This window comes from Megascapheus bottae, chromosome 18 (assembly GCF_031878675.1).
Source record: "Megascapheus bottae isolate mThoBot1 chromosome 18, mThoBot2.hap1, whole genome shotgun sequence".
NCBI classification, from domain to species: domain Eukaryota; kingdom Metazoa; phylum Chordata; class Mammalia; order Rodentia; family Geomyidae; genus Megascapheus; species Megascapheus bottae.
Genome location: NC_143526.1, coordinates 40,151,790 through 40,169,378, shown reverse-complemented (window position 1 = coordinate 40,169,378; position 17,589 = coordinate 40,151,790). Strand labels below are relative to the sequence as shown.

The 17,589-nt window shown below is 41.1% G+C and overlaps 1 protein-coding gene across 3 annotated transcripts in view; it reads right to left on the bottom strand.

Annotated features, from left to right (window-relative positions):
- The window catches only part of Cse1l (chromosome segregation 1 like), a 34,196-nt gene that overhangs the window by 11,989 nt on the left and 4,618 nt on the right, over window positions 1–17,589 (bottom strand). For all 3 annotated transcript variants that reach the window (XM_090352498.1, XM_090352497.1, XM_090352499.1), the window contains exons 4-13: window positions 14,857–14,958; window positions 14,643–14,788; window positions 14,278–14,368; window positions 11,869–11,976; window positions 10,914–11,006; window positions 7,661–7,828; window positions 7,430–7,559; window positions 5,787–5,852; window positions 4,363–4,565; window positions 3,126–3,210 (exon numbers count right to left, since the gene is read on the bottom strand). In XM_090352498.1, coding sequence (XP_090208624.1) covers window positions 3,126–3,210; window positions 4,363–4,565; window positions 5,787–5,852; window positions 7,430–7,559; window positions 7,661–7,828; window positions 10,914–11,006; window positions 11,869–11,976; window positions 14,278–14,368; window positions 14,643–14,788; window positions 14,857–14,958 — 1,192 coding nt within the window. The remainder of the gene's footprint in view (window positions 1–3,125; window positions 3,211–4,362; window positions 4,566–5,786; window positions 5,853–7,429; window positions 7,560–7,660; window positions 7,829–10,913; window positions 11,007–11,868; window positions 11,977–14,277; window positions 14,369–14,642; window positions 14,789–14,856; window positions 14,959–17,589) is intronic.

Below are 17,589 nucleotides of genomic sequence, written 5' to 3'. Positions count from 1 at the left end.
GAATAGAAAAGCTCAGGGACAGTGCCTAGGCTCTTAGTTAAAACTTCACAACAGACAAAAAAACAAAACAACTTGAATTGAAAGAAAACTCCTTACAACATTATCTACTAATAGGTATAGATAAAATTTTCCTACCAAGTTTTTGTTGTTGTTTAGAAATGCAGCTTAGTGACAGAGTGATTCACTGGCATGCATGAAGCACTGGGCTCAATCCCTTAGTACCACATAAACAGAAAAGGCTGGAAGCAGCGCTGTGAATGCTAGCCTTGAGCAGAAAAAAACCTCAGGGGCAGTTCCCAAGCCCTGAGTTCAAACTCCAGGACTGGAATGAATGAATGAATGAATGAATGAATGAACGAACTAAAGTATTTTAATGTAGATGAGCAGTCTCATCAATAGAAAATGGTACTTAATCTGTTAAGTACTTTGAATTATACTTTGTTTTTTTTTTCCCAAACATAAAGAAAACCAAGATAATTGCTATTCATACATGATTAACAAAACAATTTGGGCTCAATTATTCTTATCTCTTGTGTACTTCTCTTTATGTGGCATTCGAATTGATTCAGGGCCTCATGTTCGCTGTGCAGGTACTCTACCACTCAAGTCATGCCCCAGCCCTGTGTTTTGACTTTTCTTTGTGCCAGTTGTAGGGCTTGAACTCAGGACTAGGACAATCTCTCTGGGCTCTTTCAATGAAGGAAAGTGCTCTACCACTTTGAGCCACAGTGCCACTTCAGGTTTTCTAGAGGTTAGTTGGAGAGAAGAGTCTCAAAAGACTTTTGTATCCGGGCTGGCTTCCAACCACCATGCTCAGAACTCAACCTCTGGAGTAGCTACCATTACAGGAGTGAGCCGCTGGCAATCAGCCTGTCAGTTCTTTTGAAGATGGAGTCTAACTTTTCTGTGGAGCTGGCTTTGAACCAGGGTTGAGTCACCAGCACCCGGCTGCTATGCTGAATTTTCAGGTGGGGTCTTGCTTTATGCCTGGGTAGGCATACACTGTGTAGGCATCCCACTTGTGTATAACCTGTGTCGCCGGGGACGACAGGCCTGGACCTCTGTCTCAGACACTGTGCTTCCCTGGAGCAAGGATGACAGGACACACTGCTGTAAGTAACCACTGGCTGAGATGCAGTTTGGCAGATCCCTTTTTGCCTGGGCTTTCAGCTTTCAATGATGTCCATATCTCCATGTAACTCAGACCATAGGCCTGGGCTACTGTGCCCAGTTTCACCATAACATTATTACACATGTTAAGCATACAGAATCCTACGCTGAAAGCTGATAGTATCAAATACAGTTTTTAGGAATAAGCCCAAGGACAGTGCTCAGGCTCTGAGTTCAAGCCCCAGGACTGGCAAAAATTTAAAAAAAAAGTATATAATATATAAAAATATGCAATATGTATTTTGATTACACATATACAAATATCCCCACATCCCTTCTTCTGTCTTTGTCCCTTATTCACATATAAGCAACCTTTTCATTTTTGGCTGTACTGGAGTCTGACTAAGTTCCTTGAACTTGCTACAACACTCGAACTGCTCTATTTTTCAAAGGGAATCTCACATGTCAGGGCCAGCCTGGACCCTGAGGTTCATACTAGTGCATCCAGCCTTTTTTTTTTTGGTCAGTCGTGGGGCTTGAATTTGGGGCATGGGCACTGTCCCTGTGCTTTTCAGTCAAGGATAGCACTGCACCACTTTAAGCCACAGCTCCATTTCTGGTTTTCTGGTGCTTAACTGGAGATTAGGAGTCTCACAACTTTCTTGTTGGGGCTGGCTCCAATCTCATCCTCCAATCTCATTTTCCTAAGCAGCTAGGATTATATTTTTTGGCTGGCACTCATCGTTTTTACTGATTGAGGTTGGGTCTTATCAACTTTTTGTCCAGCCTGGCCTGGTCTAACCACGCCAATCTCAGCCTCTGGTGCAGCTAGGATTATAGATGTGGGAGCACTTTATTGTGAGTGAGTTTGGGGGTGGGAAGAAGAAGATTTCAGGGCTCAAACTCACATCCTCATGTCCTTGCTCAGTCTTTTCACTCAGCTAGTGCTCTACACTTGAGTCATGCCTCTACTTTCTGATTTTTGCTGTCTAATTATATACAAGAATCTCACAAACTGGCTGGGCTGCCTTTGAACTACCATCCTCAGATCTCCACTGAGTAAGGAGGATTACAGGTATGTGGCCAGTGACAAGGAGCAATACATTCTTTATCAAAAGTCAGTTTCAGGGCCAGGAGTTTAGCCCAGTGGTACAGTGCTTGCCTAGCATGCACAAAGATCCGGGTTTGATTCCTCGGTACCACATACATAGGGGGAAAAAAAAAGCTGGAAGTGGTGCTGTGGCTCAAGTGGTAGAGCTCTAACCTTGAGAAAAATCCAAGGACAGTGCTCAGGCCCTGAGTTCAAGCCCCACAATTGGAAGGGAAAAAAAAAAAAGAGGAAAAAAAAAAGTTTCAGCTGTGAGCTCAAGCCTCAGTAACACACACACACACACACACACAAGTTAATCTGAACTGGGAAAGAACTAAGGAAAAATTTGAAAGCTAAAACAAATACATCAAGGATAAAAATCAGTTTTGGAAGTACCTTGACAACTCTTTTGTCATGTTACTTACGTCACATATTGTAAATAATAATTATCAGGCACCAGTGGTTCATGCTTATATAATCTTAGCTACAAGACACATCTGGAAGATCCTGAGTCAAGGCCAGCCCAGGCAGTAAAGTTACTAGACTTTTTGTAAATAATTAGCAAAAGAAAACCTATTGCCATGGCTCAAGTAGTTATATAGCACCAGCTTTAAACACAAGGCCTTGGAGTTTTAACCCCAATATGACAATAGAATACAATATAAAAATTGCACAAATTGAGCAGGGGGCAAAGCCTAGTGGTAGAGTGCTTACCTAGCATGCATGAAGCCCTGGGTTTGATTGTTGGTGCCACATACTCAGAAAAAGCCAGAAGTGGTGCCATGGTTCAAATAGCAGGGCGCTAGTCTTGAGCAAAAAGTGTCCAAGGACAGTGCTCAGGCCATGAGTTCAAGCCCCAGGACTGACAAAGAAAAAAAACTGCACAGTGATGCAAGTTATATAAAACTAAATTCTCAAAACTCACCATTACTTGATTTTAAATCAGGGAGGATATGATTCACAAAGAACTCAGTCAGGTTTACAAGTTCATTGGCTTGTGTAATTCCATGCTGAAAAGCAAGTAACAGGCAAAATATAGGAATGAAATTAACATGAACACACACACATTTGAGCACTGTTGGAATATCACATTTAAAAGGGAGGATGAGCCTATGACTGTAGTCCTAGCTACTTAGGAGGTGAGACGTGAGACTGGCACTGTGGCTCAAGGGGCAGGGTGGTAGCCTTGAGCTGAAGAGCTCAGGGACAGTACCTGGGCCCAGAGTTCAAGTCCCATGACCGAAAAGATTTTAAAAAAGTGAGGATAAGCACTTCATGGGGGGTGGGGGGGGGGTCAGAGGTTTGGTCTAGTGGTAGATTGCTTGATTGGCTTGCACAAAGACCTCGGTTAGATTTCTCGGCACTACATACATAAAACAAAGCCAGAAGTGGTGCTGTGGTTCAAGTGGTAGCACTCTATCCTTGAGCAAACCCAAGGATAGTGCTCAGGCCCTAAGTCCAAGCCCAGGACTGGTTTAAAAAAAGGACTAGGAGTTTAGCCTAGTGGGAGAGTACTTGCCTAGCATGCACAAAGACCCAGGCTCTACTCAGTACCACATACATAGAAAAGTTGGAAGTGGTTCTGTGGCTCAAGTGGTAGAGCATGGACCCTGAGAAAAGCCTAAGGACAGTGCTCAGGCCCCGAGTTCAAGCCTCAGGACTGGCCCCCAGAAAAAAGATATTTTTCACGTAAACAAAAATATCTTAAACAATAGAGAATGCCCCTATATAAATAGCTAAATTTACTTATTCTTATGATGATGATGATGATGATGATGATGATGTCAGTCATGGAGCTTGAACTCTGGGCCTGGTGTCACTTCTAATTTTCTGGTGGTTAATTGGACTTTAGTGCCAAGGCTGGCTTTGAACTATGATCCTCAGATCTTAGTCTCCTGAGTAGTTACGATTATAACCATGAGCCACCACGCCTAGCTTGAATAGCTAAATTTAAATTAAGTCTTAATTAAATTTAAATTATACACAGTCTCATCTAAAATAACAATTGTATTTGTTAAAAAACACATGCTTAATTCATTTAAATTAGTTGTCTTTGGAGAACATAAAAATTTGAATGATATCTAAAAGGTTGCATTATCAGAGACAGATTGTCATTTTGAATTCTATGATTACCACTACAGATTTAGAAAGAAAATATTTACCTTTTGTGTTTGGGCTTTTGATGCCAAAGATGTCACCAGGTAAATAGCTGCATCTTTGTGTTTCCAGTTGACAGATGGGTTTTTGGCATACTCTTGAAGCATGGAATTAACATAACCAGAGAAGATTCCTGTCACAGGTCCCTCAAAAAACTTGCATAATCCTCGGACCAGGTCACACGCAGCTCTGCGTCTCGTGTCAATATCTATAAAATGACAAAGGTGCATTGGAGGCCAGCACCAACGGCTCATAGGTGTAACCCTACCTATTCAGGAGGCTGAGAACCACAGATCACAGTTCAGTCAGCGCAGGTAAATATGAGAATCTATTTCCAGTTATTCAGCAAAAAGCTAGAATGGGAGGAGGAGCCCAATTGTAGTACACGTTGAGCATATACAATGGGTATACACCGTTTTCTAGTGATTAACTGGAGATAAGAGTCTCATAGTCTTTTGTGCCCAGACTAGCTTTGAACCTTGAGCCTCAGACCTTAACCTCCTAAGTAACTAGGTTTACAGGCATGAGCTACTGTACCACGCTAAAAAGCAATTTCTTGTGCATATAAAATTTCTTGGAAGATGGCTGAGAGTTTGGCCTAGTGGTAAAGTGCTTGCCTAGCATGCACGAAGACCCGGGTTCAATTCCTCAGTACCACATACATAGAAAAAGCCGGAAGTGGTGCTGAGGCTCAAGTGGTAGAATTCTAGCCTTGAGAAAGCCCAAGGACAGTGCTCAGGCCCTGAGCTCAAGCCCAGGAGTGGCAAAAAAAATAAAAAATAAAAAAATTTCTTGGAAGAAAGAAGCAACCAATAATGAAGTGATCTAATTTATAAGGTATTTTCAGGGCTGGAAGTGTGCCCTAGTGGTAGAATGCTTGCCTAGCATGGCATAAAGCCCTGGATTTTATTTTTCAGTACCACATACATAAAAAAAGCCAGAAATGGTGCTGTGGCTCAAGTAGCTTTGAGAAAGTCCAAGGACAGTGCCCAGGCCCTCAGTTCAAGGCCCAGGACTGGCAAGCAATAAATAAATAAATAAATAAATAAATAAATAAAGGATTAAACCAAGCCCTAAATGCTTTTTAAAAGCTGTTCAGGGCCAGGAGTTTGACCCAGTGGTAGAGTGCTTGTCTAGTATACACAAAGCCCTGGGTTTGATTCCTTGGTACCACATACAAAGAAAAAGCCAGAAATGGTGCTGTGGCACAAGTTGTAGAATGCTAGCCTTGAACAAAAAACTCAAAGACAGTGCCGAGGCCCTGAGTTCAAAACCCTAGGACTGGCAAAAACAAAGAAAGTCTAAATTAAAGAAGGTATACAATTTTCAAGTTAGAACTACTCTTATCCTATCCTCCACTCTTCCTATTTACCAGAAAGAGAATGATATAAAGATGACTTGATAAGATCTACAAAAGCAAAATACTTACCAGATCCTTCTAAATCTCTTCTTATATACTCTTCAGAATTATCCTCAAATGCTTCTTCATCAGCAGCTACAAAGAGAGTTGATATTTTAAAATAACCCATAAAAAGACATGATAAGTCATGTCACTCCACATATAAGTATGGGACAGCACAGAAAGGCTGTTCACAGCATTCTTTCCTATCCATGGCTACTCCATTCTCAGTCATCCCTGGAAAAGCTAATGCCACCATGAAAAGCTACCATTAGGTAAGTCACACAGTTATGACAAACAACACTATTGCCAAGAATCAACTTTTACCCCTAACTTTTAGAAGCAGAGTATCAGGATTCCATTTAGAAATGCTTTTTGTCAGATACAAACACTAAGAACAGAAGAACCACCAGGTATTGCTACTTAGGAAGTTGAGATCTGAGGATTGTGGTTCAAAGCCAGCCCAAGAAAGAAAGTTTAAGAGACTTTTATTGCTCAAATTAACTATCAAATATCAAAAAGTCAGAAATTGTGCTGTGGCTCAAAGTACTAGACCACTAGCCTTGCACACAAAAGCACCCAAGGCTGGGAATGTGGCTTAATGATAGATTGCTTGCCTAGCATGCATGAAACCCTAGGTTCAAATCCTCAGTATCACATAAACAGAAAAAGTTGGAAGTGGCACTGTACTTCAAGTGGTAGAGTGCTAGCCTTGAGCAAAGAGAGGCTCAGGGACAGTGCACAGACTCTGAGTTCAAGCCACAGGACTGGCATAGGAAAAAACAACAACAACAACAACAACAAAAAACACAGAACACAAAAAACTATAACCAACACTATTTCAACAACAGAGCAGACAAGATATAGATGAAGACAGCTTCCATAAATGTCAACAAAAGCTTACACTAAACCGCCACTAATATCCTAGCAGTCCAGGACGAAGCACTGAGCCTCCACACCCTCTACAACCACTCCTGGCACTCACAACTGTGTGAAGAGGAACAAATGTGAACACTTATTCCTGACCTGTACACCGTGGCCTTCAACCTGGCATGTAAAAATCACCAGAAACAAGTCAGGTGCTGGTGGCTCACACCAGTAATTCTAGCTACTCAGGAGGCTGAGATATGAGAATCATGGTTCAAAGCCAGGCCCGGCATAAAAGTTTATATCTCCAATTAACCACCAGAAAACCAAAAGTGGCACTGTGGCTCACGTGGTAGAGAAGCAGCCTTGAGCTGAAGTGCTCAGGGACAGCAAGCACCCAGGCCCAGAGTTCAAGTCCCACAACCACCATCACAAACAACAAACATCATCAGTAGCTTCTATTCTTAAGTTAACTGTTTCAAAATGGCTATTTCACTTTGGTGAAACATTAAATCAAATGAAAGCAACTGCTAAAATTATCATAATTTGAGATCCTGTATTTTTCTAGATACACCAGGTCACTTTAAAAGTCTTATTCTAATTTTGTTAAATGAACCCTGCATAACACACGCCTTCTATAGATGGCATTTTCTTTCTTGCCTAGTTGAAAGCAGATTCGTAAACTGATTCACAATAAGCTTTCTTAGGAGTAACATTTAACTATATGTTACAAGACACAAAGGTTTATTACATCTATGCTAACACACTTTTAAAACCTGAAAACCTTCATACTTAGCCATAATTACCTCTAAATTCCATGTTAGGCACAATAACCTTCTCACAGATACTTGTCAGCGTGTTCTGGTCCTCAAACAGATTCTTATAATGAGGTCTCTCACAAACTGAAGCCAGAAATTGAATTGCATTACTTACCAACTGAAACAAAACATAAAAATAAAAGCATTTTAAAAGCATAACCTAGCAGGTCATTTACTGTAATACACAGGGAAGGAGTTCTGTCTCCACCATCATCTTACCAAATCATATTTAACTTCTTGGCCTGTTGTAACTAGTAAGTTCCAGATGGCTGTGACAAAACGAGGCAGGTACCGCTGAAATTCTTCATCATATTTTTGTGCATAGAGTGCAGCATTATCACAAATTTGGGACTTTAAAAGCTCCAATAAGCCTGCTTCCTCTTCATCCTCGTGTAAGAGAAAGGAGAAAACTCAAACATATAACTGAAAGCTACAGTACTGAAGAATTCTGCTGAAGTTCCAAATAGAAAGCAGCCTACTCAAGTCTTTCAAGGTAATAGTACACATTCTTATCAACAATGCTACGGTACAATAAATGCTCAGCAAGCTGCAGCCCAAATCCGGCCTAGCCCTACTACTAATGCTTTTCATCTGTTCTTCCTGTACACAACTGTAGTGCCACCTGCTGCCTGCATAGCACAACTGCTGTTAAAACAGAACTTGTGGCCCAAAAAACTCAACAAATGTGTACTCTGGTCTGTTACAGAAAAAGTTCACCATGCCTGTCTAAACTATGCCAGGAAACGGTGCCAAAGACCTCCAATTTAGAAGAGATAAAAACAACCCCCCTCAGCTGGGGATGTGGCTTAGAGGTAGAGTGCTTGCCCAGCATGTATGAAGGCCTGGATTTGATTCCTTAGTACCACACAAATAGAAAAAGGTAGAAGTGGTGCTGTGGCTCAAGTGGTAAAGTGCTAGCCTTGAGAAAGCCCAAGGACAGTGCCCAGATCCTCAGTCAAGTCCCAGAACTGGAAAAACAAAACCAATTATCAACTCCCTCATAGTTTATTCAGGACATAACTGTAAGGGATGATACACAAGGAGATAACACAGAGTTAGCTAAGCAAAGAGCTACTTATAATTTTATTTATTTTTTTGCCAGTCCTGGGCTTGAACTCAGGGGTTGAGCACTGTCCTTGGACTTTCTCAAGGCTAGAGCTCTACCACTTGAGCCTCAGCACCACTTCTGGCCTATGTATGTGGTACCGAGGAATTGAACCTGGGTCTTCATGCATGCTAGGCAAGCAGTTTATCACTAGGACAAACTCCTGGCCCCTACTTGTAATAATTTTATTTGAGAAATTTCCTTTAGACTTAACTGTCAAGCAAAAACGTTCTGCCAGGCATGATGGCATATGTTTATGATCCCAACATTTGAGAGGCAGACTCAAGAATCACAAATTTGAAATCCTTCTCAAAAATCAGTGAGCTAAGCTGGGCGTAGTGGCTTACACCTAAAATTCTAGCTATTCAGGAGGCTGAGATCTGAGGATCGCAGTTCAAAGCCAGCCTGGGCACTAAAGTCCATGAGACTTTTATCTCCAATTAGCCACCAATTAGCTCCTGAGATGAAGAGCTCAGAGACAACTCAAGCCCCACAACCAACCAAAAAAAAAAAAAAAAATCAATGGGTTAGCTGGGCACTGGTGCTTCATGCTTGTAATACTAGATATTCAGGAGGCTAAGATCTGAGGATTGTGGTTCAAAGACAGCCCTGGCAGGATTTGGAGATCTCATCTGCAATTAAACACCAGGAAAACAGAAATGGTTCAGTGACTCTAAGTGGTATAGGGCTGGCCTTGAGCAAAGGAGTTGGGTGGGCCCAGGCCCAAAGTTCAAGCTACTGGATTTCCCTCCCCACCCCCCCTAAAAAAAATTATTGGGCTAGGAAATGGTTCAAACATAAAAATAAGCATACAGAAAAGCTTATCTTCTGAGATGTCTTCCCCCCCCCCCAAGTACACTGAAATAATACTAAAGAGTCTACTTTAAACTCACGCCTGCAATCCTAGCTACTGAGGTCATGGAGGAGCATGGTCCAAGAAAAGTTTGTGAGACTCTTACCTCCAATTAACCAGAAAAAAAGCTAAATAGCAGAGTGCCAGCTGACCACGTAAGTTGAACAAGCTCCAAGTTGATTTTAAGCCCCAGTATCAATAACCGGCAATTAAAAAAAAAAACAAAACTATCAAGAGACTTGTTATGTGTATGTGCATGTACGAATATATTTATGAAGTTCCATAATAAAAACCCTTGGTAAAAATATACACACACAAGAAAGAAAAACAGCCTCTGTAGGTACCATTATGAAGGTACATGAGTGAATATGGTTTAAACAGTTGATGTGCATATTTTAAAATAGAACAATGAAACCTGCTATAATTCTTTTAGAAATGAGAGAAAGGAGAGGAAATGAATTTATGATATGCATACATGAAAATACCAAAACAAATTCCTCATGTAATTAATGCATGCTAATAAAAAATTGTAAATAGGGCCCAGAGTTTGGCCTAGTGGTTAAAGTGCTTGCCTTGCATGCACAAAGACCCGGGTTCCATTCCTTGGTACCACATACATAGAAAAAAGCCGGAAATGGTGCTGAGGCTAAGTGGTAGAGCGCTAGCCTTGAGAAAGTCCAAGGACAGTGCTCAGGCCCTGAGTTCAAGCCCAGGACTGGCCAAAAAAAAAAGTAAATAAACCACTGTGACAGTTTTAGCATCCTCAAACATTAATTGGTACATTAATTAATGTAGTAACATAGCTTCATCTATTATGAGGCCAGTAAGATTTTTTCTGTGTAGCTACATATGGAACAAGCAACAAAAGCAGGTTCCATTTGCATTAGTGAGATTGTATCTGGTAACAAAAAGTATTTTAAACAGGTTTTTAGGGTGTATCAAAGTAAATTTTTTTTTTTTTTTTTGCCAGTCCTGGGCCATGAACTCAGGGCCTGAGCACTGTCCTTGGACTTTCTCAAGGCTAAAGCTCTACCACTTGAGCCTCAGCACCACTTCTGGCTTTTTTTCTATGTATGTGGTACCAAGGAATTGAACCTGGGTCCTCATGCATGCTAGGCAAGCACTCTACCACTAGGCTAAACTCCAAGCCCTCAAAGTAATTTTTTGGGGGGTTGCTGGGGATCAAACCCCAAGCTTTTTCTTTTTTCTTTTTCTTTTGTGGGTCATGCATGGGGCTTGAACTCAGCCTGGGACTATCCCTGGGTTCTTCAATTCAAGATTACTGCCCTACCCTTGAGCCAAGTCCCACTCCACTTCCCGTTTTCTAGAGGTTAATTGGAGATAAGAGTCTCAGGTCCTTTTGTGCCTGGGCTGGCTTTGAACCTTGACCCTCAGATCTCAGCCTCCTGAGTAGCTAGGATTACAGATGTTACCCATGGTGCCCCTGGCTTAAACCCCAGGCTTTGAACTAAGCCCATGCAAAAAGGTCACTTACAAATCATTTTAATACTCACATCTGTCTGTAGAAGCTTATTATCCAACGTCAACAGGGTATGAAAATTATTCATCCAAGTTTCCATATTATCTTCAAAAAATTCAGGGAGATCCTAAAGAATAATCACTGACTTGAGATTTTTGACAAACAAGAATGTACTACTTCAGACTTACCAGTCTGAGCATTATCCACTATAATAATTCTTTGCTTTGGTGCAGTCTGCGGTAGTTTAGTTCACCACTTTGACTGTGGTCTCTGTGCCTTATCATAAGTCATCCTTTTTCCTGTCTCAACCTAGATCTGTTTATTCCTCAAGGTCCAGTTAGGACCACAGGAAGCCTATCAAAGTGCAATGTTTACCAATACCCCCTTTGCTTTCTCATTCACTTGTAAGGGGACCACCACCCAGACTCAAACCCATGGCCTACGTAGCTGATCCTCTCCCACGGCATAATCCAGGGCCACCTTCCTAGTGAGGGTTTGTTCTCCTTCCTTTGGTTTCCCTAAGTGATTCAATTTCTTGACTTTTCAGAAGAGCTAAGCAAAAGCTGTGTCGACAGTAAGTCCAGGTACAGGCTGTGAATAGTGAAAAGGCAAGATCCTCCTGGCAACTTGGTACTTAGTAATATACATTAATTACTATGTCGTTTTTGATCCTGAAGCACTGAGTCTGACTGATTCCAGACCAGATAAAAACAGTGGGGTGTTGATGGCTCCCACCTGTAATATTCACATAAATGAACAAAAAGAGGAAGGCCTCAGAAATCAGATTTCTTACTAGTTTCAGTAAAAGTGGTTAGGATGACTCTCAAAAGGTAAGTTGAGTTATAGGAAGGACCTTGCTAACCTTCTGGAAGAGGGAATGTGACCTTTCATAAAACATTTATTCACCATTGAATATGAACAGGAATCCAAGTCATTTTGTTCAGCAACAGTCACGTTATACTTAACATTAAAGAAAATGAAAACTTTACCTGGAAGTTTAAACTATAGAACAATTTTGAGATCAAGATCAAGGAAGAAAACAGAATTCTCAAGGCAGAGGCATCGTTAGCGTGGGTGCTGCACAACTCAATGGTAGCCTTAGGAAAGAAGGGAGGAACATGGTTTTACTGTGGCATAAACAGTTCTCTCATCTTAGCAAAACAGCTTGTGCTGCTACGCTCAAGTTAATTTCTATTTCTTTTACAAAAATGTGGCTTTTAAGTAGTAACATCCATTGATGTAAGATATCCCAAACGGATAGGAGTCTGGCCTAGTGGTAGTATTTGCCTAACATGCACAAAGACCCAGGTTCAATTCCTTAGAAAAGCCAGAAGTGGTGCTGTTGCTCAAGTGGCAGAGCACTAGCCTTATGGAGAGCCCTAGGACTGGGGAAAAAGAACAAAGATACTGCAAGCAATAGTGCATATTTTTAACTTGTCCATAATAGCACTACTGAAAAATTCAGTGTTAACAATTTGAACTATATCATCATTCCAACAGCCTATGTGATATTACACATAATATATAACACAAAAAATTTAGTATGTTTATTAAATGATTCCTCTGGCACTTGGTATTTAGGTTGCTTCCATCTGTTACAGGTGGTTGTATCTAATACAATTTTGTACATGCCTCTAATCTATCTATCTTTCCTTTCCTTTTCTTTTCTTTCTTTCCTGTCTTTCTTTCTTTCTTTCTTTCTTTCTTTCTTTCTTTCTTTCTTTCTTTCTTTCTTTCTTTCTTTCTTTCTTTCTTTCTTTGTTTTGCCAGTCCTGGGGTTCCAACTCAGGGTTTGCCAGTCCTGGGTTCCAACTCAGGGTCTGAGAACTGCCCTTGAACACTTTTTGCTCAAGATTAGTACTCTGGCCTGGTGAGGTGGCTCACGCCTTTAATCCTAGCTACTCAAGAGACTGAGATCTGAGGATCAAGTTTCAAAGCCAGTCTGGGCACTACAAAGCCCTAGAAGCCATGAGACTCTTATCTCCAATTAAGCATAAGAAAATGAGAAGAAGGGTGGTGGCTCAAGGGTAGGGTGGTAGCCTTGGGCAGAAGAGCTCAAGGACAGCACCCAGGCCCAGAGTTCAAGCCCCACGACCCACCAAAAAAAAAAAAAAGACTAGTGCTCTGCCACTTGAGACACACAGCACCACTTTCAGCTTTTTCTGTGTAGATGATATTGAGGAATTGATCCCAGGGCTTTGTGACCACTAGGTTATGCTCCTGGCCAAATGCCTCTAAATTTTAAGGACTGAGAGTCTAAAAGGCTATGGGTATTACTAAGGTAGGCTATTATGACCCAGCCATACTTAGGAACACAGACTGTTATTCATGAGCTATTGCTCCTAAGGAGGTAAACTATATGCAGAGGTATGGAGGCACACTCGTCATCACAGCACTTGGGAAGCTGATACACAAGGATCATGAGTTTAAGGTTAGGCTGCACTAAACAGTGAGATGATATCTCACAAAAACAAATCTAGCTGGGGGTCATATCTATCATCCTAGCTACTGAGGATTGCAGCCCCAGGCAAAAAGTTTCAGAGACCCAAATTTCAACTAACAAAAAGCTTGGTAAAGCAATACATGCTTATCATCCTGACATGGGAAGCTAAATAGGAGCACCAAGGTCCCAACAGGACATGGCAAAAAGTTAAGACTCTATTAAAAAGAAATAATGAAGCCATGAGCAAGGGGCTCACACCTATAATCCTACTCAAGAGGCTGAGAACTAAGGATGGAAGGTGAAAGCCAGGGCTGGCAGGAAAGTCCTTAAGATTCTTATCTCCAATTAATCATCAAAGAGCCAGAAGTAGAACTGTGGCTCAAGTGGTAGATTACTGGCCTTGAGCACAAAAACTCAGGGATAATACCAAGGCACTGATTCACACAAACAACAGTCACCGAAAGAACAAAAAGGGCTGAGAGCCTAGCCTAGTGGTAGAGTGCTTGCCTAGCATGCACGAAGCCCTGGGTTCAATTCCTCAGAACCACACACACAGAAAAAGCCGGAAGTAGCGCTGCGGCTTAAGTGGTATCACTAGCCTTGAGGAAAGCCCAAGGACTAGCACAAAAAAAAAAAGGTTGAAAGCATTTCAAGTGATAGAGCATTGCATTGCTTAGTGAATTAGTTCAAATCCCAGAGCTAAAAAACAACAACAACAAAAAAAACTGGGGGGGGGGGAGTGGATATGAGCATATTAAGAAAAAAAAGAATATCAGAAACTTAGTATTTGTATAACAGGAAGGAATTAATTATATCATCTTTGATTTTTTTCCCAAAGAAACGATGCTCTAATGCTCTATTAAGTAAACTTTCAAAACTATTCTTTTAAAATTTATATTTAGGCAACTTAAAATATGAAGTACTTTCAAGCTATCAGCAAGAATTTATTTCATACCTTAAAAAGATTGGTCAAAGGCAAAGCAAAGGCATCCAGAACAAGTTTAATTTCAGTCCATAATTCATTTGACTTAAATTCATGGCGGTATCTATAAAATTAAAGTAAGTAAATTTCAAATTATTGTTTATTCATTTATGTCTTCAAGGATAGATGCTGATTAGACCTCTGACTATATGGCTTTCTGAAATTACAAGGAAATTGCCTTCTTTTGAAAGAAATTAAGGCTAATTCTCTCACAAGCAATATAAAATAAATATTGTTCTTAAGAAACCAGCACAAAACGAACTGAAAGGTTATACAAATATTTACATAAATAAATAAATAAAATAGAAAGTATGTTAGAAGAATGAATCTGACAATACCTTTTAAATAATGAATGTGCTGTACGAAGGACTCCATTAATAACATGGAAATCTCCACTCTGAAAGCGATTCACCATTTCTGTCAACAAGTCAGGCCATTTCTGAGGAAAATCTTCTCTGCCAATAATGCTAATGGCATCACTCAACTGGGGAAGGACAAGATTATCAGACGAGAGCCATAGAAAGGCGCTCCCCTCAGAAGCAAGGTACTTACCTGCTTCTGGATCTGCTCTGGGCTGCTGAGCATTAAATGCACAATGTTGGCTTTAATGGCTACTCTATCAGCTTCACAAATTTTGTTTGGTTCATCTTCAACCTAAAAGTAAAATGATCAATGAGCAAGTAACACCAAATTCATACTTTTAGCAGGACACTGGTGGCTCATGCCTGTAATTCTAGCTACTCAGGAGGCTGAGATGTAACAGTCAGGTTTCAAAGTCAGCTAGCACAAAAAGTACATCAGACTTTTATCTCCAGTTAACTACCAAAAAGCTGAAATAAGGTGATAAAATGCCAGCCTTGGGCCAAGAGTTTGGCCTAGTGGTTGAGTGCTTGCCTAGCATGTACAAAGACCTGGGTTTGATTCCTTGGTACCACATACATAGAAAAAGCCGGAAGGGGTGCTGTGAGTCAAGTGGTAGAGCTCTAGCCTTGGGAAAGCCAAAGACAGTACTCAGGCCCTGAGTTCAAGCCACAGGACTTATATACAAATAAACAATAACTTCAATTTCCTAGTTTACTAAAAAAGAGGAAGTCGTTACTCCTAGTCTCCTTCTATATGAGTCAGATTCCCCAAAACCATTCCTCCTCATAAAAATGTAGGTTCCTTCCTAAAACAAAATAATTCACCTACAAACTAATGCAGTTAACTGACTCCCTACTGCCAACTAAGAATTTCAGTTCTGGGCTGGGCTGCAGTTCTTGGCAGAGATCTGTTTAAACTGCACAAATCCCTGGTTCAATCCCCAGCACAACCAAAAAGGAAAAAGATTTCATTTTTTTTGTCAGGTGTGAGACTTGAACTCTGGGCCTTGGTGCTATTCCTGAGCACTTCAAGGCTAGTCCTCTATTCGCTGAGCAGCAGGATCACTTGTGGTTTTCTGGCAGTTTAACTGGAGATAAGAGTCTCACTGGACTTTAGTGACCAGGCTGGCTTTGAACTTTGATCCTTAGATCTTAGCCTCCTGAGCAGCTAGAATTACATCCATGAGCCACCAGTGCTCCGCTAAGATTTCAGTTCGTTATATAAACCAACCAGAATGTGAAATCTTATCTTCACCTTTAAAAGATGCAACTATTTTCTAGAAAAGAAATTTTAATTAAAATCCTTAAGGATTTCAAGTTTGAAACCTGACTCATCAACAAAGTCTTCAGGACTCCATCTCCAATCAATGAGCAAAATGCTGGACTGGAAGGCAGTAGTTCAGGTGGTAAGAGTGTTTGCCACGAGCAAAAAACCCAAGAGCTAGAAGCAGGAGGTTCAAGCCCAGCTCTGCTACATACACAGAAAAGGCAATCAATCCCTTATAAAACATTTAAATCTAAGGTTGAAGGTATAACTCAGTGGTAGCAGGCTTACCATGCTACAAACCCTGCTTTAATTTCTAGAGCTGGGAGTTTGGCCTAGTGGTAGAATGATTGCCTAGCATGCACAAAGACCAGGGTTTGAATCCTTGGTACCACTTACATAGAAAAAGCCAGAGTGCTGCTGTGGCTCAAGCGGTAGAGTTCTAGCCTTGAGAAAGCCCAAGGACAGTGATCAGACCCTGAGTTCAAGCCCCAGGAGTGGAAAAACAACAACAACAATAACAACAAAATCAAGCCAGGCACAGGGGCTCACACCTGTAACCATAGCTACTCAGGAGGCTGAGATCTGAGGATTGAGGCTCAAAACCAGCCTGGGCATTAAAGAACATGAGACTCGGGCCGGGAGTTTGGCCTAGTGGTTAAAGTGCTTGCCTAGCATGTGCAAAGACCTGGGTTTGATTCCTTGGTACCACATACATACAGAAATGCTGGAAGTGGTGCTGAGGCTCAAGTGGTAGAGCTCTAGCCTTGAAAAAGTCCAAGGACAGTGCTCAGGCCCTGAGCTCAAGCCCAGGACCGGCAAAAAAAAAAAAAAAAAAAAAAAAAGAACATGAGACTCATCTCCAGTTAATCACTAGAAAATGGAAGGTGGGGATGTGGCTCCAGGGGTAGGGCAGTAGCCTTGAGCTGAAAAGTTCAGGAACAGCACCCATGCCTAGACTTCAAGCCTGACTACGACCAAAACAAAAACAAAACAACCAATCAAAAGTACTTTGCATTCTAAATTTTTGTTTCAGATGGGATATTATGCTGTCTAGGCAGTTTCTGGACTTGCTAAACCCTCCTGCCTCAGCCTCCCAAGAAGCTGGGATAGAAGGAGCATATCATAACCAGTGTAAAATTTTATTTATGTGATTGTTTTCAGCCTTAAATTTGCCAGTCTACAACATCACTATCAATTATTCATTTAGACTATATTCCTACATTCTATATTCCTATATTCCTACATTCTCAACAGGAATTAATTAAAACTGAGTTAACAGGGGCCGGGAGTTTGGCCTAGTGGTAGAGTGCTTGCCTAGCATGCAGGAAGACCTGGGTTCGATTCCTCAGTACCACATACATAGAAAAAAGCCAGAGGTGGTGCTGAGGCTCAAGTGGTAGAGCTCTAGCCTTGAGAAAGACCACGGACAGTGCTCAGACCCTGAGCTCAAGCCCAGGACTGACAAAACAACAACAACAACAACAACAAAAAACTGAGTTAACACTGTCCAAAAACTTGAACTACAAAGTTAAGGGAGTTTATATTAACTCAAATAAAGTGAGAGGACTTCAAGGAAAGAATCCTGTTTCTTTTGATTTGTGTCTGAATCTTTTATTAGTAGTCTAGGTGAATCGTACACACAGCTATGAAATTATA